Below are 25,977 nucleotides of genomic sequence, written 5' to 3'. Positions count from 1 at the left end.
GATATGCAAATTTTCTCATAAATCATCAGACCTTTTTAAAAATTAAATAAATGGTCACAGTCTGGTCAATAAAACCCAATCGAAAGTTAAACAATAAAATAGTTTATAATTTTATTTTATATATTTTATATCAGGCGGTTGTCATAGACAATTGACTGATAAGCCAAGAATAAATGCATATGCATACAGAAAATTATATGAAACAGTATGTATATAAATTGTAACGTAAATTTGTATGGAGAAAAATAAGATATTTAATCATGGAAAGACTTCTCTTCCAGGTGTGTGATCCTCTATTTATGTTTGTTTTTTTCCTCCTGCAGGTGCAGAAACATCTCATACCCCTCCAGTCTACCCCAAGTCAGCATCATCTTCATCTTTATGAATGAGGCGCTGTCGGTCATCCTGCGTTCCGTTCATTCGGTGATCCATCGTACGCCCTCTCACTTGCTCAAGGAGATAATCCTCGTGGATGACAACAGCAACAACGGTGAGGGCCTGTTGCTGCCCCAGCGCTGCTTTTTTGATTTGCCAGAGGCAGACAGGGACTCCTTCAGTGGGGATTGATTCTTGTATGACAGATTACGATGAATAATGCATATGAATGTGGATTCATGTGGAAAGGATATCTGAGGTCTGTAACATGATAAGACTAGGGGATTATGGGCAGCAGCTTTGGCGTCTGAAGCGAGACTTTTTTTGGTTCTGGTCTTGAAGCAACCAGTTTAATCAAGTAAAATCTTTATTTAAGGCAGTGTGCCAACTTGCACATTATGGCCTGGTTTCACAGACAGGGCTTAGAATAAGCAAGGCCTTAGTTTGATTAGGATATTTAAAGCTACACTGTGTGATATTTTCCCCCATCTAGTGGTGAAATTGTGGTGAAATTGTATATGACTACCCAGTGAATATTAGTTTCTGTTCCTTTCAATTTCGAGGGCGTTTTAACTCCTACGGTGGCCGTATTATTTCAAGATTAACATGGCTTCCAGTTCGACTTCGTTCAATTGCACCTTTAAAACTATCACCTGTGATCCGTCGCAGCTCAGATTTATGTTACAAGGTAAACAATACTTTTTCACCATTGACATGAGGAAAAGTAACGCAAGTTATACTAGAGGTCGTTCTGGCGTTATGCACAACCATGCTATGGTTAGACAAGCAACTATAAAACTTTGAATTTACACAAATAGGCTGGATTACCTCTCGAGAGGAAAGCAGGCAACTTCGGCGTCCGTTTTAAAATCTTTGCTCCTCGAGCTCTTTCCATCTGGGAAAAGTTACTCCAATATTGACTTTGGTCTTGCTGATTTGCCTGTCGCGTTGACGTTTTAATTCTCTCTTTCGCTTCCTTGGCGACTCTGCTACATGTCCTCGAAAATAGGCGTGATCCTCCATCAGCAATCTTTCAAATCTGCCGGCAGTCGCGAGTAATCTCCCCCTCGCATTCGTCACGGTGTCACTGAGTGTAAAGCGCGAAAGGCAAAGCTTGAATTTACAGGTATGTCCCTCTTTGGCTAATGTAGTTTCAAGATGGAGGGGAAACATGGCGACCGGCATTCGAACCCCTCACCCGTATGTACTTTCAATGGCAGATTATAAACTTACGAGAATACTTTATTACTTGAAAGAAGTAAATATACATTAATGAGCACATATATTTTTGAAAGAACTAAGTGTTTTTTGCTAAGAATCAACAAAAAAAATTACACAGTGTAGCTTTAAGTAGCTTTTACTAACCTGCAAGGACATTATAAAAGCACATACAGTATAAATGGGTTTGTATACATAAAAATGCATAGCTACCCTTATGGAAAAAATGATGTATTACATATGTATCTCCTTACATATTGTGACATACATAGTGAGTTTCTCCTCACTATTTTTACATTTTACTTGCACATTTTCTGTAAAGCTGCTTTAGCAAATACATTTGTTATACAAATCATTTTCTGTTCACATTAATAGTGGTGGAAAAATATATGCCGTCAACTTAATAAAATAAATAATAATAAATAAAAGCGTCTGCCAAATGCGTAAATGTAAATGGCAATTGTCAATAATAATTAATATTTCAGAGATCATATTTTAATATTGCATAATCATCATATAAAATATATACGAGACAGTGACCTAAAAGTAAAAATATTTTTTTTAAGTTTTAAAGATATTAATAACAATTATTGTTAATAATATTCATATTTTACTGGCAATATTTTAATATTATGTAACATTATGAAATATAAAATACACTGTCAATGTAATACAAGTTAAAATATGAAAAAAAAAAATATATATATATATATATATATATATATATATATATAAAAACACCAGGTGTTAATACAGAATTATTAAAACATTATACAGATTGTATTTTATATTACAGATATATATTTTTATATTAGTAAAAGTGATAACAATTAAGTATTTAAAACATTTCAAAAAATAAAACCGATATCTACATGTAGTATTGAACTGATTATTTTTCACACACAGTATAATAGACCCTTTTATACTGTGTGTATATATATATATATATATGTATGCTTTTATATTTTAGCAAGGGGATCAATGATTTGTTTTTCCTTTGCATTAAAGTGTTTGAAAACCCCTGGTGTAGAATACTGGCTTAATAATGATTATTTTCTGAAGATAACTGCTTTGTTGTGGGCTAAAGTACACCACTGAGGTGGGTTTATCTCAGGCACATCAGAAAGTAAAGCTTTTTATTTGCTCCCAGTCACCTCTAGAGTATTTGTTTTTTCCAGAATAATGACTTCACAGTGGTAATGCTACAGTGACCTTTTACTCTGCGTGTGTGGGGTATAGCGAGGGGGCAGGGGGGTTAACGTGAGGTACAGAGGTTTGGACATTTCATTCTCTCACAGATTGGCAGTGGCCCCACGTCACACCATCTGGTTGCCATGGTGAGACAGGATGATGGCTTTCTCTCTAATAAAAACAAACAGCACGGGAGACAGATGGGAGGGGAGTAATCACCAGCAGACAGCGGTGAAGACTCCAAATATCACAGACCCATGGCAAATATTAGTGTCTGATGTTTGCAGCGCTTCAGTACATGTTCGTAATTCCCTGAGAGGTCGAGGGGGGAGTCTATATAAACGAATTTTGATTAGAATGTAATAAAGTCAGGTGCAGGTGTCACTAGGGTCTTCCCGCTTCATTTCCCGCGAGTACTGAAACCTTCTTAGAGGCCACAAGGGTGATTTAGTAAACCGCAGGTATGAGTGTTTATATTGCAGGTTTTTCAACTAATCCCTCTTTCCCTTCCATTGACTCAAAGCTGAACTGTCGGAAAACCTGCAGAGGTTTGTGGATGAGACCAACCAGCAGCGTCCCGACTTCATCAAAGTGGTTCGGCATGAGAAACAGGAGGGCTTGATTCGCTCTCGGGTCAGTGGCTGGAGAGTTGCGACTGCCCCCATCGTGGCCCTGTTTGATGCTCACGTGGAGTTCAACATCGGATGGTCAGTGAAACTTGATTTTTAGGTTATTTTCTGCCAGAACTTAGCATGAAAATGCTAAAAAGTTTTTTTTTGCTTTTTCTTATGTATTCAAAATATGATTGAGAGTTCATATAATATAAAAGTTATAAACAATTTACATGTTAAATATTTTATATATATATAACAACCTGGAGATAAAAAAATTATAATAATATATAAATATATACAGTGAGGAAAATAAGTATTTGAACACCCTGCCAATATTGCAAGTTCTCTCACTTGGAAATCATGGAGGGGTCTGAAATTGTCATCGTAGGTGCATGTCCACTGTGAGAGACATAATCTAAAAAAAAAAATCCAGAAATCACAATATATGATTTTTTAACTATTTATTTGTATGATACAGCTGCAAATAAGTATTTGAACACCTGTCTATCAGCTAGAATTCTGACCCTCAAAGACCTGTTAGTCTGCCTTTAAAATGTCCACCTCCACTCCATTTATTATCCTAAATTAGATGCACCTGTTTGAGGTCGTTAGCTGCATAAAGACACCTGTCCACCCCATACAATCAGTAAGAATCCAACTACTAACATGGCCAAGACCAAAGAGCTGTCCAAAGACACTAGAGACAAAATTGTACACCTCCACAAGGCTGGAAAGGGCTACGGGGAAATTGCCAAGCAGCTTGGTGAAAAAAGGTCCACTGTTGGAGCAATCATTAGAAAATGGAAGAAGCTAAACATGACTGTCAATCTCCCTCGGACTGGGGCTCCATGCAAGATCTCACCTCGTGGGGTCTCAATGATCCTAAGAAAGGTGAGAAATCAGCCCAGAACTACACGGGAGGAGCTGGTCAATGACCTGAAAAGAGCTGGGACCACCGTTTCCAAGGTTACTGTTGGTAATACACTAAGACGTCATGGTTTGAAATCATGCATGGCACGGAAGGTTCCCCTGCTTAAACCAGCACATGTCAAGGCCCGTCTTAAAGGGATAGTTCACTTTGAAATTAATTTTTGGTATGTTTTAGGTTACCTCAAGGGCATCCAAGATGTAGGTGTCTTTTTTTCCGCAGTAGTTTCAATTTTGATATTTTTAGGTCAAACCGTTCTTGTCTGTCAGTCATATAATGCAGGTCGATGGTCACTGTCTCAAAACACAAGCACAGAGTCCAAATTAAAACAATTCCCCGTCGTCCAAATTAAACAATTCCCCATCGTAAGTACACATTGATGGCCTAAGACACGAAACGAGCGGTTTGTGTGAGAAAACGAACAGTATTTATATCATTTTTACGTCTTATACACAGCCATGTCGAAGTGATCTGATCTGACGTGTACGCAGACTGGTGCATAGATATATACACTAGATGTCGCCTTAAAGACATTCGTTCCAATGAACTGCCGTAGACAAGGCGACATCTAGTGTGTATATATCTATGCACCAGTCTGCGTACACGTCAGATCAGATCACTTCGACATGGCTGTGTATATTATATGACTGACAGACAAGAACGGTTTGACCTAAAAACATCAAAATTGAAACTACTGTGGAAAAAGAGACACCTACATCTTGGATGCCCTTGAGGTAAGCTAAAACATACCAAAAATTAATTTCAAAGTGAACTATCCCTTTAAGTTTGCCAATGACCATTTGGATGATCCAGAGGAGTCATGGGGGAAAGTCATGTGGTCAGATGAGACCAAAATAGAACTTTTTGGTCATAATTCCACTAAACGTGTTTGGAGGAAGAAGAATGATGAGTACCATCCCAAGAACACCACCCCTACTGTGAAGCATGGGGGTGGTAGCATCATGCTTTGGGGGTGTTTTTCTGCACATGGGACAGGGCAACTGCACTGTATTAAGGAGAGGATGACTGGGGCCATGTATTGCAAGATTTTGGGGAACAACCTCCTTCCCTCAGTTAGTGCATTGAAGATGGGTCGAGGCTGGGTCTTCCAACATGACAATGACCCGAAGCACACAGCCAGGATAACCAAGGAGTGGCTCTGTAAGAAGCATATCAAGGTTCTGGCGTGGCCTAGCCAGTCTCCAGACCTAAACCCAATAGAGAATCTTTGGAGGGAGCTCAAACTCTGTGTTTCTCAGCGACAGCCCAGAAACCTGAAGGATCTGGAGAAGGTCTGTATGGAGGAGTGGGCCAAAATCCCTCCTGCAGTGTGTGCAAACCTGGTGAAAAACTACAGGAAACGTTTGACCTCTGTAATTGCAAACAAAGGCTACTGTACCAAATATTAACATTGATTTTCTCAGGTGTTCAAATACTTATTTGCAGCTGTATCATACAAATAAATAGTTAAAAAATCATACATTGTGATTTCTGGATATTTTTTTTTTAGATTATGTCTCTCACAGTGGACATGCACCTACGATGACAATTGCAGACCCCTCCATGATTTCTAAGTGGGAGAACTTGCAAAATAGCAGGGTGTTCAAATACTTATTTTCCTCACTGTATATATATATATATATATATATATATATATATATATATATATATATATATATATATATATATATATATATACTCACATACTCACACACACACACATACATATATATATATACTTTTTTAAATGATTTAAATCTCCAGGTTGTTGGTTAAAATTTTACACCAACTGTCACTGACGTACAATTTTGTCTTGGTTAACGGATCAGGTGTAATTTTATCACCACTTATGAAATAAAGTAGTATGACTGAATTGAAGGATTTGATTTTTAAAGTATTTAAATTTACATTTCCTTATATTGTTTTATCTGCTGATCAAAATGGTTCAGTAAAACTGATTTAGACCAAAACATGACCAAACACTGTTAATTAGCATATTATGATCACATTTTTCTTGATGTAAATATTTTAATGATGATACTGTTGGCACATATTCATTTTTATTATACCAAATGATGGCAGAGTTTTAGTAGGATGTGGGCTATGAACAAAAATGTAGAAAATGCTAAACAAAATTCTAATCAGTGAAAATTGTTCATAAAACCATTATTATGGAAATTGCCACATTGAATCGATCAAGGCAATATATGTAACAATGGCTTTAGGAACAATTTACACTGAACAATTTGCATGTGTTTCATGAAAGAGGTCCAAAGGTTCTGAATAAATCTCATTTTCACGTCCAGTTTTCAGTTACAGCTTATTTGTACCCAGTCTGATATGACTAAACAGCATGAAAGTACAAAATATTCATAAAGTTTTGCAACAAAACTATTTGCACAGTTTTCTCTGAGAATGCCATTCTCTGTTTGGCATTCAAACAAATAGAAAATCAATCTATCCTCCAAAAAAAAAAAAGATTACTGCAAGGAAATTCATAGACATGCAGTTTAATTTAAAATCTAGTCGTGCAGGCATTTTCATGCTGAGAATTCAGATTTGGTGTGAATAGGCCTTCTGCATAATGTTGTTTTTGATCATTGTTTGTATAGAGCGTTGTAACTTGTGACCCTCATTGCTCTTTTGACCCCCAATACGAGTGAATTCAAATTATTGCTTGCTTAACAAATCACGTTAAGTCAGTGTAACTGTTCAAATATAGATGGAGACCAACAGTATGTGGATGGAAATGCTGTTCTTCCTGTGCGGTGTGAGTTCCCTGTGGGTGTGAGGCCAGGAATATTAGCAGAAGTGCCTGTCTACTGCAATTACTGTTCTAGGCACAGCTGTCAACTCGCATACCTGTTAATTATTCTCAGTGAAACATGTCGAAAAAAACCCTCTTAAAGGGCTTAGATAGCGACCAAAATGTATCTTATGGATATGATATCCTTATGCTTATTCCTGCTCGAAATTCATGTTGCGTTCCATCAGTCCATGGATGCATCTGGAAGTTTCTCTGATGTTCAATGTGGTTTTTATAGAGTTTTATACAGCTTTTAGCCTGCCTGAGGCTATTTTCCGAGTCCAAATGCAGCGCTAATGCCTGTCTTCACAACTTTTGAGATGTTCTTTTAAAGTACCATTATCTCCGACAATGACATTTTAAGTTTTAGATCGATGGGTTCTGGAAACTACAATCAGCTTTAATAATCAAGTGTGAAATCACCTTTCAGTTGCAGTGGCATTAAAGGGGCTTCATTAAACATTGTATTCTACGATTTCGGAGCTCCAAGAGACAAAATTAGATAGATCCAGCAAAAACCTACTGCCCTTGAACTTAAAGCATGTTCTATTTCTATTGATCTAAGGGCTGAACCAATCCTTCACAGAATCAAAGAGGACAGAACCCGGGTCATCTCGCCATCATTCGACAACATCAAATACGACACGTTTGAGATCGAAGAATATCCCCTCTCGGCTCAAGGATTCGACTGGGAGCTTTGGTGTCGCTATCTAAACCCTCCCAAATCCTGGTGGATACAGAAGAATCAAACTGCACCAATCAGGTATTCAAGCAAGATTCAATCAGTGTCAGCTCAATGGTTCTACAAAGACAGGTTCTGATCTATCTATAACTAGTTCTTGTTTTAAGACAGGCCTTTAAACAAAAAAATCATTTAGGACCTTTTTTGACAAATTACAGAATTACTGTTTAGGTTTCCTTACAGCTAATCAATAACCAGTAAATTTTGTCAAATATAATCTGAATGCCTTGTTAGATTACCAGATTATCAGATTTGAATATATATATTTAATTACATGTTGGAATATTATAACAACCAGCCAGTAAATAGACTTATGCAAGTCCTAAACTAAAATATAACGTTAAATTTCAGAGTAATGGTTCCTGGTTCATTTCCATTAAGACATAACCACAAACTGGCTAATGATTTAGTGGAGGAGTCAATTGTGAACTCCGTAATGGCTCTGATTCACTTGCTGAGTCAGTCTGATTCAAACTCATAAGTAAGTTTAACATGGATTCATGAACACTTTAGTTTTGACTGAATTCTTAAGAATCATTTGACAGCGAATCGGACATTCCGACTAAAGTATCCACACACATACATATATACAATATATATAAATTGAATATGTATACACATACATAATGTAAACAAACTTTTACGTTAGATGTGATTAATCACGATTAATCTATTTGACAGCACTAATTTTTTTTAAATCACTCTCCTTGCCCTCTTAACAACCTGTTTCCTTTGTTAAATGGTGACTTTTAATGGCCAATTCCAAATGACTATATACCCTTAATGTAGTAAAATATGTTTTCATAACTCATTTGAGTTCATTGTTGCCGTGTGCATTTCCTCTCTCTGCAGGAGTCCCGCTCTGATCGGTTGCTTTGTAGTCGATAGGGAGTATTTTGAGGAGATTGGTCTGCTGGATGAAGGGATGGAAGTTTATGGAGGGGAAAACGTGGAGCTGGGGATCAGGGTAAGAGCTATTCAGACTGCCGGGATGTCTGGAGTTTGAGTAGACAAGTAGACGCATGCCAATGAATAATGCTGTTTCATTTGATGAAAAGATGCTTTATACGGGTTGTTCTTTGAGGGCAGATGAATATGTGGGGGTTTGCAGCCTCTGGTGTGTGTCTGTGTACATGTGTGTGTGTGTGTGTGTGTGAGAAATGTTTTTTCCGACATTGTGCAGCCCTAGTGTGTATCATCACACACAATTAAAGTGGAGCTCTCTGCAGCTTGCTAATGATAACCTGCCATACAGACGTTTTGCTCCAAACTGGCGGGGTCCTAACCTCTCAGTATTACACATGTACAGAGTCCCATTGAGACCTCTGCCGACTCCCATCAAGCCCAGCGGCACTGTAATTTGCCTCCGCAGCCAGAATCCAAGCCCAGGCTGTGAATGGAGCTCGCCAGCGGACACACAGCCACTTGCTCTTACTGTGATTTGGCCTAGCAAAGTTGCAATCACTCCACACGGGGTGCACCTTCACAATACAGAGCGGATCAAACCCCCCCATTACACGCACAGACACCTATTATGAATTTTTTTCTTCTTTTTTTTCTTTCTGGTTTCATCACTAAGGGCCTCAATGAGCAGAGAGGAAATGGAAATGTCTCAGGAAGACGTAGGCACCATGTGTGCGGCGGGATTCGGATAATGGCTCTTAACATCTGTTCATACAGCTGTGTCTCTACAACCTAATTCCTCACTCTCATCTTTTAAGCTCCTTTGTGCCTCCGAATCTCCAAATGCAACATCGCACAAATGTTGCAATCCTGCAGACTTTCCCAAAAGGAAAGATATTGAGATGAATTTTCAATGTCATTCAGTTGCGTTTTTAGTCTATTTAGATCAACAAATACTATATGGACTGCAAAAAATAAATTTAAATCAGTATTTTTGTCATGTTTTATAGCGAAAGTACCTAAAAACTGAATGAATTATTATTGTAATAATATATTTTTAGTCTTAAATATAAAATGGACTATATTTACTTTCTTAGCTCACATTTCTAGTGTTGTGGTGAACAATTCATCCATGCAAGTCAATCCACAAAAAAATCTTTCCCTGGTTTATCTTGTTTTACAGTGAAAATACCTAAAAACATGATCAAATTAATTGATAAGCCTCTTGCCTAAATACATCAAATACAAGATAAAATGAATTGAGAAGCATCTTGCATTTGATTTTTAAAACTATATATATTTACGTTTATTAATTTAGAAAATGCTTTTATCCAAAGTGACTTACAAATTAGGAAATGGTCTATTTTTCTTACAACATTGGTACATTTATTTTTTTAAAGAATAAAACTCAAAAGTTTTTATTTTATGCTTAAATGAAGAAGAAATAATTTGCCAGTGTTGTAACTGTAAGACAAATACATTTAATCAATTACAAAGTTTTGGTAATTAAAATTTTTGCTTCTAAAATAAAAGTTATTTGAAATATTATAATAATATGAATCTTATGAGTAAGAATACAATGATTCTGAAGATGAAGATGTTACTTTTTTTTTTACCCTGTCAGTCAAACTCACGCTGGAGGCGCTGTCTGACTCAAGAAAATGTCCCGTTTTGCTGGCCCTCATTGACATTGTGTTGACGGGAGTTATTTTGCGCTTTTGAAAGGGTGCACACTCAATAAAAGGTCAACTCATCTGTGCTCTTCTATTCTTAGCCCTCGCTAAAAGGCTCTGTTTATCAGTGATGGAGAATGAATACTGTCTTTGATCATGTTAGACGTCAGCATAGTTTTATTTGCAATCTGTTGCCATAGCATGTCAGTTTTGTTCCAGGTAAAGAGTAATGACTTTGTCAATAATGTCCCTTGGGCGACATGTTTATTGGTGGTTAATTTAGTCAAGGTAGATGAGTGTTGAACACATACAAGGTAAAAAATAAATATAAATGATTATTATTATTATATTAATAATATAATTTTTTCTATATCGTGAAATTATTTTCACCCAGTGATGATGATTATTATTTAAACATTATTATTATTATTATTATTATTATTATTTCTTTTTCAGAAAATATATGATGAAATAAGCTATTTAACCCAGTGTTGATTTGACTATTTTTGATTATTATTATTATTATTATTATTATTTCAAATTTGTTCAGTTATATACAGTTTTTCATTGTTGTTGTTATTTAAACATTATCATCATTTTTGTATTAATAATATAATATATTTTCAGAGAATTTATTATGAAATAAGTTTTTCACCCAGTGTTGTTGTTGATGATGATGATGATGATTTAAACAACAATATTATTATTATTATTATTATTAAAACAATTCCTGGAAAATATATTATGAAATAAGTATTTTAACCCAGTGTTGATTTTATTATTTTTTTATTTTATTATTATTATTATTATATTAATAATATATATTTTTTTCAGAGAATAGGTTATATCATGAAATAAGTTTTTTTCACCTAGTGTTAATTTTTTGTTGTTGTTATTTAAACAATAGTATTATTATTATTATTATTATAAATGTTATCAGTTATGTACAGTTTTTAACCCAGTGTTGATTTTGATTATTTTTGAAAATAATAATTATATTTTTAGTCTAAAAAAAGAATAAAACTAGAATATTTAATATACATTTTAGCTTCTTTTTTCTTCTTCTTCGTTTTAGGTCACTATTAGTAAAAAAAAAATGGGAAAGAGACCAAGTCTTAAATGTCTCCCAGACAATATAAAGCCGGTTTGATTCTCATTTCATGCTTTCAAAATTTGCCTCTGTGCGATTACGGTCTGAATATCTCCGTCTGCAGCAGGTATTGTATGCAAATGTGAGAAATTATTTTTTAATGCTTTGGGAGAACAGACGGCTCAGTCATGGATCATTGGGATTGTTGTCAATGATTATGCATATAAATCATTCTCCTGGCAAATAGGAACAACACACATCTGTCCACTTCCTGTTGAATCCCGCCCAACGAGTCTTGGCGTTAAAAGCCTGCCAAACAAGCAGATCAGACAGAGCAAATGTGATACCCCCCTTCCTTTTAAAACAAATAATCATATTCAAAATACACTCTTGATAAACCAACTTTTTGTTTGATGCAAATTAGATGCATTTAAATATCGGCAACACGTGTTCAAATAGCTTGCTGCACTGAAACGACCCTGACATATGTCCCAGCCAGATGTTGCACTTCATATTTCACCAAACCGGGCCTGAATGCAAGTGTTTGGGTGTGAATGTCTGAATGAAGTGCAGCATGCTGGCATGTGGCCTATATAATCCCGAGTGAAGATTTACTAGAGAGATGTACAAAGCACAGAGAGATGCTCCCGGTTTAGAAGCTCTGCATGAGTGCAGTGGGTGGAAAAAAAACAAGGAATCAAACCAACGCACACAAATAAGCTGCCACTCTCCATTTTCAGCTGCATAACATGCACTCATTGAGGGTAAATCATTGAACAAATGTTTATTACTGTATATGAAAGCACTCCAGGAAAACAGCAGTGGTTTGTGGTTTTTCTTTACTGACACAACAGGCGGTTACTGCACTGTTATACTGTTACATGTCAGGGAAATATGTTCACTTATAACAAATGAAATGGTCTGTTTGAGCTTTCAAATAGGTTTTTTCGATATTCTTCTTGTCATGCATTAGAAAGCCTCTGTATTGTTTTTTAAATGAAGAGCAGTTTAGTGAGTTTAGTTTGAACAAAGAGCTCCGCTGTGTGGAAATGAGTAACCTTTAGATGATAATTGTAGGAGATGAGCATCCTTGATTTGAAGTGTATTGTTTAGCTTATTTTTTCTACAAGCCCTTTATAAATTTTCTAATTGGGTACAAAAGTGCTTTTTGTTCCTTGTGGAGTTTGATTTATGTGGGGTTTTTTTCCAGTAATTTGGTTTATTCTGCTAAATGGACTCACATCCTCCCTAATGAATCATAAGAACTTGGCGTATTTGTTTTTGTAGACTGCCTAATGGATGTTAAAGGGCATTTTACAAAGCAAATTTTTCTTTGTCCTTCCATTCATGTGTGTGTAATCAGGTATGGCTGTGCGGAGGAAGTGTGGAGGTCATGCCCTGTTCCAGAATAGCTCATATCGAGCGCGCCCACAAGCCCTACACGGAGGACCTGGCAACTCACGTACGCAGGAACGCTCTGAGAGTGGCCGAGGTTTGGATGGACGAGTTCAAGAGCCACGTTTACATGGCCTGGAACGTTCCACAACAGGTACTAAACCTATGAATAGTTGACTGGATGGGCCACGTTTAAAGAATTTGAAAATCCTGAAAATTTTCGGTCTCTGATATATATTATATATTACATATTTACAAACACTTATGTTAGATGCGATTAATCGATTTAATAGCACTGGTATTAATTTATTAAAAGTAAAAAATATTATAGTAGCGAATAAAATAGGAAAATGCAAGATGGAACAATTTCCATTTTTTTAAACTACTGTATATTATTAATATGCTAAATTGCTTTACAACCATACATGGCATGCAGTTACTGTACATGTAATTATCCATTGCATTTCATTTAGTTTCATTAGTCACTGTTTTATTAAAAGAAAAGGCCTCTTCTATGAAAAGACGACACTTAGATTTTGACTATGGTTAAAGGGGATTATTTAGGCACTCTGCATCACGTTGCTCCTAACAACACACATTAACCATGGCAGATTTTCAGAGACACACGGCCTTGAGTGGCTTACAGTTCTATATCAGCACATGAATGTGATGAATGTTAAAGGACACATGCTGGTTTGTCATTTTGAGTTAAGATGTAATGGGTTGAGATGTAATGACCGTGAATAATTTAAGCTAGAGTAGGCGTTAAGGCCTTTTAATGAGCTCTCACTTCTGAGCTGTACACGACGCATTGAAATGCAGCTGCATATAGAATCACTTCACTTAAAGTCAGCTTAAGTGTCTGAACCTGAAGGGCTGAGATAGATGCATGAGAATGTTCATGTTCTAGCAGCCATTCGATTCTGAACTCTATAAATGAATTCTTGTATGTTCACGATTGCATGTGTTTGTGTGTGCAGGACTCAGGGATCGATATTGGTGATATCAGAGACCGAAAATCTCTCAGAGAGAGACTCCACTGTAAACCCTTCAGCTGGTTCCTGAAGAATATTTATTCTGAGATGAGAACCTACACAGACACCATCGCTTTTGGTGTAGTATGTATTCACTTCTTTTCTAATAGTAGTCAACAAAACCGGTGTCATTTGTGTCCCTCGTTTAAATATTACCCAATGAATAGATGATGGCAATTTTTACTATGTGTAAATATAGACATTTTTCTAAACACATCAACAGAAATACATTATTTTTTTATTTTCAATTTATATTTATATTTTTAGAATATATTCATTTAATTGTGTTTCCTACTTACCTTTGCTGTATTTGCAAAAATGCATATTTTGATTGGATTTTGTTTTTGAAGAAGTTAATACTTTTATCAAGGATGTTTCTAACTGATCAAAAGTGACAGTAAAAATAATTATGAAAGAAGATTTCTATTTCAAATAAATGCTGTTCTTTTGAACTTTGTATTCATTAAAAAATCCAGAAAAAAGTTTCCACAAAAATATTAAGCAGCAACACTGTTTTCAACATTGATAATAATAAGAAATGTTTCTTTAGCTGCAAATCAGAATATTAGAATGATTTCTGAAGGATCATGTGACACCGAAGACTGGAGTAATGAAGCTGAAAATTCAGCTTTAACATTGCATATAATTAAAATATATTAAAATAGAATACAGTTACTTTAAGACAAGTCTCACTAATATTTTATCTTTATATCTTAGGGGGGTTATACGATATCTACAAAAATATTATCATAATTTTTTATATTCAAATACATTGGGTAGATATATGTATAAATATAATGTATATTTTTCTAAGAGACATCTTGTCATTTCACGAGGCTTGTAATGTCAAATTAAACTGTAAAACTCGGTTACCGTTCTGATGGCATAATTATATAACAAATTTATTAATTTAGCTTGACACAACACAATGCAGTTTATTAGCACTTAGAGACATGACATCACTATATCTGATAGATGGCGTTGTTTCTCATAATATTGAGTTATAGAAATAGTTTGTACTGAGTATTATTTTTCTTTCTCATGGCCTGCTGTTTCATCATTTATCACAATGCGAGGCCAACAGAGTGGTTTTCCTAATTGGCATTCTTTTGTGGAATAGCATAATTAACAGCTCCATTGTGAAGATAAAAGAAAGCTGAGCTCCAGGCCATTTTCACACACATTGGCCATTAGCAGACAGAGGAAGAAAGATGGTTTTTGCGATCTTAATTCATCTCTTCCTCTGCGGTTTTTGCAGCGGTTTTTGCGGTCCATTTAGTTCATCTTTGTTGTGCGTGTGTGTGTGTGTTCGCATGTAGCTGAGGAACAGCCTGAGGCCGGATCTGTGTGTGGATCAAGGTCCGGACTCCGACAACATTCCCATCCTGTACATCTGCCATGGCCTGACGCCTCAGGTTAGTGTCCAGTCCACTGCACCTTCTGGCTTTCATACTTTTCAGCCCTCAGAGCGTGTGTAATTCATTTATAAGTGCTCATGTCTTACTCCATTAGTCTCCTGTTCTGTCATTCCATGTTTCTCACTGTGTCAGCACAGTATGTGAAATGAAACATCTTTAAGATCTTATTTTTGGCCTAGAGATCCAGAACAGGAAATAATGTGTTAAACAGGATCAGGAAATGTAACAAGTTGACCATATCGGAATCGGCCGATATATGTTCATATTTAATGTTATCGTTATCGGCCCGATAAGAAAAGTTGGTCGATATATTAAAGCCAATAAATAATGTATTATTACTTCCAGCTGAGACACTTCAGATGCGCGCTGTTCTCCATGATGGTTTTGAATTGAAATATGATTGGAATCACTTCAAAAAGGAAAATACAGTTAAGTGCTACATGTACAGTGCAAGTCTAGTCATATAGGCTACATAAAATTACAATGAGAACATTATAAATGTGTGCTTGGGACATGGCTTTTAATGGTGAGACTTTTGTTTTTGTAATCAGGCTCTCAAAAATTATATAAAAATTAGGATTTAGATTTATCGGCCAATATATCGGTTATCGGATTTCAAATATAAAGAATTAATTTATGTGGGTCTGTTAAAACTGTCCATTCCAATGAATCGAATGAAACTTTGAATCAAAAAGTGTTATTAAAATGTTCAGTAACACTTTACATTAAGGTTCCATTTGTATTAGTTCACATGAATTAACAATGAAAAATACTTCTAAAGCATTTTTTAATCTTAGTCAAAATTTATATCTGTTAAAATTATTTAGTGGACCTAAGCTAATATGAACTAATATTTTTATTAACTAATGTTAACATAATAAATACTGCAACAAATGTATTACTTAAAAGTATTACCAAATTTACATGTAAATATTTAAAAAGATTCTTCCTTCAGTTCATTTTGTGAAAACAGTGTGGAAAACATGTCTTGATTCATTTTAACAATTTTGTTTCACAGTATTTTAGCTCTTGGGTTAAAAACGTTGAATCTATTTGACAACAACGGCTGTTGAAAAAAATTATATCTTAAACCATTTCAGAGTGAATACATAAATATTGAGATATCAAAAGCCTGAAAATATAAAGATTGAATTTTTTATAGCTATATCATTCATCCTTATTCCCATCTACTGTACAAAGGCTCTGCACACTTCAGTTGTTTAATTCATGGTGAAAATGTGAGTCATTTCCTCTATGAAGATTTCTCTTTTATGAAGATTTGGCTTGTGCTTTCCCATCTTCTCGTTACAACTGAGCTCAGTGTTTCACAGTGATAGACTGTCAATTTTTTTGCAACCCATAAAACAGTCATTATATTGCATAAAACCTCTTCATTATTTTGTGCTGATGCCCGAAATATGAATTTTAAAGCAGTTGGGCTGCTTGAGGCAATCCAGTTTAGTTTTTTTTTCCCTTCATATTCCTGGTGTATTACACCACCAGGTTCCACAACAAATGATATCCTGCAAAAATACTGTAAAAATAGGGAGCTTTCTCCATAAAGCATCGACTCACCGGGGGATTTCAGATTTAGACAGATTCCAGGGCTATAGTCACTATAATGAATCTCAATAAAGAGCAATGACTTGGAACACAAGCAGGGAGGGTTGTTTCACCACCACAGGCATCATTTAGGTGAGGAAGAATTGTAGAATGTGAATGTGTGTCAGAGATATATAAATGAGAGAGAGAGAGGGAGGGAAAGAGAGAGAGAACAGCACTGTCAGCATGATTTTAACTACTTAGTTAGGTCTCTTACACCTGCTGAAATCATATCAGTGTGTGCTTCCGCCTTATTTATTGGAAACGACACAATGGTGCCAAGCAATGCAGTAATGTTTCTATTTTTGCTGATTCAAAACTTTCTAGAATCTGTTGAGGAAATCAAAATTACACTATTGCTAATTATAGGACATTTTAGTGACTCCACGGCTATTATTGTACAATGTTATAATATAATACGTAATTTAATATAATATACTGTTCCTGTTTTCCTTAGTTCCTTGTTAATCTCCTTGGTTCTTAATTAGATAACTCATGTTTTGTTTCAGTCAATCATCCTCTGTGCACTTAAGCCCTCAGTTTCCTGTGTTTCATTGTCTGGTATTGTCTATGTTAGAAGTGGTTGTGCTTACTGTTTCTCCAGCTATCTCCTGAGTTTTCCAATAAGGATTTATTGATTTGAAGTTTTTTGTTTGTCTACTCCTTCGTCATGCGCATCATTACAGCCACTGTGACAATAATGCATATATAATGTATATATAAAATATTTTAAATAATAACATTATTATTATTATTATTATTATTAATAATATAAAATATTTTATATAATTCCCATGACCCTACAGAGGATAAGCAATTTGGAGAATGGATGTTTTTTTATATAATTGTTCTAAAAATAATTATTTTTATATGTGTATATATTGTTAAAATTACAATAAAATAAAGTATATATGTGTATATGTCCTGGTCACATGCTATCAGAATGCTTGAAGTCAGTTTAATTTTTAAAAAAGTTGCTGGCTTAAATTTTTAAGTACAATGAACTTGGATGCTAAAGTAATTTGAACTTAAATTACATTAAACTGATTATTTTTTTTAATGAGTTGAACTGTGTATAACTTATAAACAAATATTTGTCATAACTTATTTTAAATAAATGAAATGTTTGACAGTGTATCTACAGTACACATGTATACATACAGTATACACATATAACTTCTCCACCAGCCAGAATATTTCTGCTTGAGTTACAGTGCATCTCATGTCTATTTGCACACTAAAACTAATTTCAAGCATTCTGATAGGATATCACTGTCTCTGTACTTGTGGTGCTGGATTTGTTTTATCTTTAATGGGCTGGTAGACAATACCTCAGCTAAGCGTATTAACACCGTGGCAGTTGCTCGGGGATTTGAGCATGTTGGAAATGGAGCATAGACATGCTTACTCTTTCTTTCAGTGCGTTATCTCCCATTCATTCAGCAAAAGGAACATTGTTCCCATACAACAGCCATAAATCTTCCAAGCAATAAAAAGCAAGGTTTTTCAAGCAGAAACAGTGCTAAATGGGTCCCTTGCAAGTTGAGTCCTTATTTTCCTTCTCTCATACATTATTCCCCGTCCCATTTTAGCCCTCCATTCCGTCCCGTCACAGTTCCAGTGCTCATCAAAGGATCCCGAAGGATATGCATTGTTTCCATTGTGAATGAATGATTAGTTGTTTTACGTGTCCGTGGAGATACACTTGCTGCCTGTTCAGCCTTTGTGTTCACAGAGATTTTCATTTCAAGGTGCCTCACAAAAGTTTGAGCCTGTTTTGCATTGGTGCCGTTCCAAAGTCAAACAACTTGATTTCATTTTACTGGCTCAGGTGTACTACAGAAAAATAAGAGAGAAAAGAAAAGTATTGACACACACAAAGCAATGGTAGCTCTCATAAAAGACCAGAACTGATTTGGCGTTGAAGAGAAGAGCCTAGTTCTGCATCTGATATTTTAGAACTGACAAGTTTGGATTGCCAAAATCGCTTTAGATGGTAAACAACCAATTGAATCTATGTTTTTGAGAAAAGTATGCATTTCTTTGATATTTCACTTTAAAAGCCAGAGCTTGGAGAAGTGCTAACAATATTATTGATTAGAGATATCTCATGCAGTGTATCAATCCATCCAAACCCTGAAGAAAATTGTGGGCATGTTGCATGAAATGAATTCTTTCTGAAAATGCTTGTTTTTTCAGTATGGCAAGGGATTCAAGTATCAGGGCTATTGATTTAGGACTTGCTCCAACAAAATGTGCATTAGTTATTCAAATCAGGGACTTTGCTTGTATGAGGTCTTTCCATTTGCCCCACATGCCATCAAACAGTGATTTAAACGTTAATAAATTAATTTTAAACAATTGTGAATGTAATGTTTCTGCAAGTAGAACATTTATTTGCACAATACGTCAGAACGTCAGTTTCCTGCTGTTGGTACAAATAAATGAAAATAAGCTAGAGTGATAAGTGAAAATCAGGGCTGAATAATTTCCATATTTTATAGTATGTAGTATTGAGATTAGTGGATGCCAAATCATCTTATGATGAAAATAGTTTGCTAAATGTGGTGTATTATTTCTAGTGCACTTGTGAAGCATGCTTTTTGCTAATGTTGCTAATGTTTGCTAATATTACCCATAAATCCTTGCACTACCGAAGAGGAGTTTTAAATGTATAAACCCAAAAGTAACAGTTAATTTTAGTTAAGAAATGCATTTATCTAGTGTTAATACTTGCATAGAAATGCAAACAGAACATGACAAAGAGGTTTGTGTTATCAAGGCGCAATATTAAAATGTCACATTACTTGCAGATTTTCTTTCTACATGCTTAAAAGTATGTCCTTTCCCGTCACCAGTGATGTACACACACTTTAAATGCTCTGTAGAAGTGGCCATTTGGCATTCAGCCCATGTTTGAACGGTGTATGAAATTAATAAATGAGAGTCTTTTGATTTAAAAAAAGTTATTCTTCCCTATTGGGCCCATTAAGATGCAATACTAGGTATCAACACTGGGATTTGGAACTAAACTGAGCCATATCGTCTTAGAGATTTCACAGGAAAGACACAATTAACAAACATGAATAATTGATTCTATTGCCTATGTAATACAGAGTTGAATAACGCACGATTTACAAACAGACATTCAGACGGCCCAAATGAATTAATCAGAATGATGAAACGTGTCATGGCATTACAACTTTCTTATTGCAATTCAGGCTTATGCTTTTAATAAAATAACATTTTAAAATTTTGTTGACTAAAGTGTTCATGTACAAATTTCTTTACAAAACTTTCTTTTAGAAAATGTTAATTGTACAAACAATTGAAAGTGATGTCATACACTACCTTTTAAAAGTTTAGGATTGGTATGATTTTGTAATTTTGTTGAAATAAGTCCTAAATGCTTACCAAGATTGCGTTTATTTGATCAAAAATATAGTAAAAACAGCAATTTTGTGCAATATTACTACCATTTTTTTCAGTTGCCATTACTCCAGTCTTCAATAACTATGTTTCCATCCAAAGTTGTGAATTTAACTTTTGTGCAAAATTGGAATATCACGTAAAACATTTGCAAATAAAGCACCATTTCTATCCAATGTGAACAACATCGAGGGATTTATTTTGTAAATGTGTCTCTATCGTAGTTTATGCGCATGTATTCTCATTGGATAAAACAATGTATCCTCCTCAATTTAAGTTTTTATTTATTTATTTTATTTATGCGCAACTTGCCGTTTCCATCCAGCTTTTTTATGTGACATCCCAAAATGCACATAAAAATAGGTGGATGAAAACATTGATAATATTTGAATTATTTCTGGAGGATCATGGAACGCTAGCAATGTTGAAAACAGTTGTGCTTCTTAATATTTTTGTAGAAGTTTTTTTTATTTATTTTTTTATTCTTTGATGAATAGAAAGCTCAAAAGAACAGTATTTATTTGAAATAGAAATTAGTATTTTTTAAAATATATTTAAGAAAATATCCATTTCTTTCAAATATATTTCTGACCCCAAACTTTTGAACAGTTGAATAATTCCCATACTTTCCATTTGTGAATTATATTTTCTTTTATTTCAAAGCATTGTATTTTACTTTTCCATTAAATTTTCCATGGAAACTTTTGCCTTTATATATATAATCACACCTGCTCTTGCTTATTACACTTTTTATTAGCCTAGCATATTTTTAATACATATTTCTATACACTTATATACATTACATGTATAATTTAAAAGTTGTTTTTCTACTCTGTTGTTTCAGAATGTGTACTACTCAAGCTCTCAGCAGTTGCATGTCGGAGGCTTGAGTCCGACCATCGACGACGATGACAACAAGTGCCTGGTGGACGTGAACGGCCGGCCGCGACTGCTGGAATGCAGCTACGCCAACAACAAGCACATGAAGCTCTCCTGGATCTTCACTCAGGTATACATGCAAAGGAAACAATTAATCACATGCTCAAAAACTTTTTTATTCTCATGCTCTGTAAAGTAATAATATGCTAGATGAATTGTATGATGATTACATAAATTACTCTTTTATGCTAACTATTGGTTGGTGAGTCTAAATGAGTATGGTCAGTTTGTGCTGTCTGGTTTGTTTTTGAATGAAGTTTCATTAAGAGCTTCCCTTTTTTATAGTGTGACATTACATTCTACACACAGCTTATTGCACATAGACCTTACTGCACAGCTCAACTAAAGGGGACCTATTATGCCTCTTTTCTAAGTCTTGATTTTGTTTTGGAGTCGACTTTCATGCTTGAAAACATTATTTTTCACGTATTTGACATTGTTGCAGCACCTCTCTTCCAGTCTGTCAGTAATGTTCTGTTTAGTTCCTGTCTCTATGAAGCCTCTCCTTCTGAAAAGCGCTATGTGCTCTGATTGGTCAGCTGGACCAGTGTGTTGCGATTGGTCAACCGCTTTCAGTGTGTTTCGTAAATGTCACCGCCTTACCTTAACCATGAGTTTCAACACACTACACTACTAACCTAACTCAACCAGACCGCAGATTTTTTCAAATGCTACAATTATTGAAATGAGGAATATTTATGTGTTTGTTCGTGTTTCAGGGAGTTCAGAAACAATGCTTGCTGATATAGAGCCTTTAAAGCCTATGTCAAAACTGTTTTTATCAAGTTCTGTGAACATATAAGTGCTAGTCCAAAACTTTCCCTTAAAATTCGCTGTCAATTTGCAGCATCTGTTAGCCCTCTGGCTGTGTGACTGCAATGGACACTTTCTGGATATTGAGCATTAATAATTCAGAGGTGTGAGTTGTGTGTGTGTGTGTGTGCGCGCTGTAAAGCTCTCCTAATTCAGTTCAAGCGTTGTTCTGGATTGTAGCAGACATCTTGATTTCATCTGCACACGGTCCGCGTAATGAATGCGTCTCTATTAAAAGGTGGATGAATTAATATATGTCACAGCAGGCAGTGTCATCTAAAAGGTTTAGCTGAAGTGTGATGGAAATGTCAGAACAGGTTATTAGGAAAGGGTAATGCTAACCCCTTGGGAGAGATGTCGAAGTAGATGAACAAACGCGCTATCGAGAAAAGTGTAAGAGTATGAACGATATCAATTCTCACACAAACCCTCGGGACGTGGTTTTATGTCTCAGATGAGCTCGGTGGGATAAAGGCTTTATGGCGGCCACTTTTTTTTCCCCAGGAGTTTCTTAAAATGGAATCAGGTGCACCAAATCCATTGTGGCCTTTTAGATGTGATGAATAATTGATGACAAAGCCAGTGAAAGAGTGAACTGGCTTTTGGCTCATTGGAGAGCATCAGAAATGGCTTTAATTAAGTCTTTATCGACTCACATTGTCTGTTGACAATCTGTCTGTATCCAGGATACCACTTGGCAGGTCGTGAATTAATGCGCCGTTAAGCTTACCTGACACATGTACCCAGCTGAAATATATAATTTAGCTCTTTAGGGCATTTGGCACCACCAGCAGTCAGGGGGAAAACAGTGATATTATTATTTCAGGGACATAATTGAAGCAGATGTAGTGGTCCCTATCGGTGACACACACCTGTTAAATGATGCATGCCAGATTCTTTTATAATTACAGCGGTCTTAATAATGCCTGGTTTATAATCTACATGACCACGAAAAATGAGTTATACTACTTGAATAAAAAATTATATTCTCAGAGATTTCAATAGTATATCGTTTTTTTTGTTATAGTGTGTCTAAAGTTGGACATATTTATGCACTTTGTACTCTACCGGCTAAATTGTTCAAAATGTTTGCCATGGCAAACTTCCATAACTTAAGCGGCACAAAAGAAACAAATATTTCAACTGTGTATCTTCAATAATATGATTTAGCCTGTGAAGCGAGACATTTGGCGTTTCATTCAACTTGTCTGAGTTGGATTTCATACGGTAGCAGATGATTGGACGATGGCAACACTTTGCCCACGGCCTCCTCTTTCATGTTTCAGCTGTCTCAGGAGCCTCCTTCAACACTGTAAGACTCCGAATCCTTGAGGCTCTTCTTCAGATGCAACCACTTTAGGAACATCACTTTCCTTTTGACATTGTTCTAAAAGGCTTTGGGCTTTAGTGTTGCGTTTCATACTGTTTACTGGCTAAAAGAAGAATGTTTCTTCAGGTGTAAATGTAGCTTTGATTTCTCACCTAAGAGTCACTTGGATTCTGCAATGCTTTTAAGTCTTGAGGGATTTAAGAATTCATGAATCATATAACCTGTTTTTTTTCTGAGAAGTATCCTGCTTAATGTTCCTAAATCAACATCCTATTTGGTCCTGACACAACTTTGTCATTGTTCACTCATTTTGATGTGTTTTGTGTCTTGCAGGGAGGCTCCATTCAGAATACGAAGTCGAATCGATGTTTGGAATTGGTGGAAAGTGTGGAAGTGGATCATGGATTCCAGCTGGCCCTTCAGAAGTGCAGCAATCAAAAATGGACAATTACCAACATATTGCCTGGGAAAGTTCTATAGGCATGGTGTCTTAAGGGACATATCACTGGATATACTGTGTCCCTTTACACACATCGCTGTGTCATCAGCTGGAGGACAGGGTGCTGTTCTCTGTTATTTAACACTGTAAACATCTTCATGTCTTGTGCCGGACCTCAAAGACTTCATGGAACGTCTCCTGAATTTAATTTTGACCAAAAGAGATTGTTGGTTTAGAAACACTAATGCTTAAAGGGATAGTTCTCCAAAAATGAAAATTATTTTATCATTTACTCATGTTGTTCCAAACCTGGGGCGCATTTCCCAAAAGCATTGTTAGCCAACCATGGTCGCAAGTTCCGTTGCTATCAGCATAGTTCAGCGAGTCGGTGTTTCCTGAAACCATAGTTCCAACGAACATTCACAAACAGCATCGTAAAGTTGTGTGGTTGACCTGAGTTTAGAAGCATAGTTTCTTGTTTACATGACATGTGGGCTTAATAAATCCTTATATTGAGCAAAATAAACATGCTTACATTCAATACAATCTATATCTTTCGTTTTGAATATATGCAAATTTCATTTACGTCTTTTAGTTTGTCAAGAGATTTAAAGTGCGTTTTTGAAGAGTGTGCATGTGCCATGATGCCATGTCCATACTTTATGGCAAAAACTGGCATTAATTCGATCTCAAACTGATTAATTAAAAGAAGTTATTACTCCACCATTATTAACCAACATGGTTGAAGGACACATTTTGTGACAATATGGTTTCGGGAAACAGTCGGAACTAGCTAATTTCTTCAACAATGTACCGTACTATGGTAGTTAAACAGCGAGTTACAACGTTACATGACTTACTTTTTCTGCAAACCAAAAAAAAGGAGACATTTCGAATCATGTTGGTAAACAACTGTTTTGACCATTGACTTTCATTGTATGGAGAAACAAAAATGACACTCAAAATATTGTGTTCTGCAGAAGAAAGAATGGCATACAGGTTTGGATTGACATGAGGGTTTAATGATGAGTTAATAATGACAGAAATTTGTTCAAATGTTCTTCTGTATGATTGGCGCTTGTGTCTTTTTAGTAATTTTGCTACTGTGTAGCACTGATTTAAAGTGATTTTCTTTTTCTCAAGTTTGTGAATGATGGTTGTGATTATTTGATGTGGAAAAGGATATTTTATAAATGTAAATAATCTTTATAAATAATATTAAAAACTTTTAACTCTTCATGCTTGAATTTTACATATGAAACAAACGTTTTTCCTGGTTTAAGCTGGTTTAGCCTCAGTGTTTTTAACCTCTAAAACACAAGTCTAACCTGCTTGGAGGCCATCTAACCACCTAAAGCTGGTTAAAACACGGTTTTATCAAAGTAACTATGGTGAAAAAATGGCGTATGCTATGGCATAAAAACTTGATTTAGGTTTATGCAGAAATCTCTATTCATATGGTTTTCTATTCATCTAAAGAGAGTTCTGGCATTCAGAGAAATTTAATTTCCACATTCACAGTTTCTGCTTTTGAGAAAAACTCGTATTTTCTGTCTTACCGTCTACCATGGGACAAAACCCATTTAATCAAAGTCAGGAACACTTGACAAACTCACTTGAGCTCTGAGCTATCCAAATCCCTCAAATCTCTAAAGCGCAGACACACACGTTGCTTTAACAAGGAACAACAGTTTCACGAGTCGTTCAGTTTAAAAAGGTTTATTAGAAAAAAATGGGGTGGGGTGGGGTGGGGTGGGGTGGGGTGGGGTGGGGTGGGGTGGGGGACATTGGAAACGCTGGAACTCCGAAGACAACTGGCAACACACATATGGCAATGCATACGATCTTCTTCCGCCCCATTGACGGTTAAGGTTACCACAACTTACCAGTGAATCTTCATGCTTACTTTTTTTCCCCGTATATTACTATAGAAGTAACATTGATTGTACAATTTAATATGAAATCACCAATATTTTTCAATTTGGTGACATGGTGGACCTTCATGCTTACTATTTTTCCTAACAATCAAACACATTTA

General features: G+C 35.6%; 1 protein-coding gene across 1 annotated transcript in view; it reads left to right on the top strand.

Moving 5' to 3' along the window:
• Positions 1–25,176, top strand: part of galnt18a (UDP-N-acetyl-alpha-D-galactosamine:polypeptide N-acetylgalactosaminyltransferase 18a) — a 50,796-nt gene extending 25,620 nt beyond the window's left edge. Inside the window, exons 3-11 of the mRNA XM_082160056.1 lie at positions 324–490; positions 3,308–3,491; positions 7,698–7,895; positions 8,727–8,841; positions 12,904–13,089; positions 13,916–14,053; positions 15,289–15,384; positions 21,263–21,427; positions 23,834–25,176. Of these exons, the coding sequence (XP_082016182.1) occupies positions 324–490; positions 3,308–3,491; positions 7,698–7,895; positions 8,727–8,841; positions 12,904–13,089; positions 13,916–14,053; positions 15,289–15,384; positions 21,263–21,427; positions 23,834–23,980 (1,396 nt within the window). The 3' untranslated portion in view covers positions 23,981–25,176. The remainder of the gene's footprint in view (positions 1–323; positions 491–3,307; positions 3,492–7,697; positions 7,896–8,726; positions 8,842–12,903; positions 13,090–13,915; positions 14,054–15,288; positions 15,385–21,262; positions 21,428–23,833) is intronic.
• The last annotated feature ends 801 nt before the right edge of the window (positions 25,177–25,977 follow it).

This window comes from Leuciscus leuciscus (genome assembly GCF_965113295.1).
Source record: "Leuciscus leuciscus genome assembly, chromosome: 25".
NCBI lineage: Eukaryota > Metazoa > Chordata > Actinopteri > Cypriniformes > Leuciscidae > Leuciscus > Leuciscus leuciscus.
Note: the sequence above shows the minus strand (reverse complement) of the source record. Positions and strands in the feature narration are given on the sequence as shown.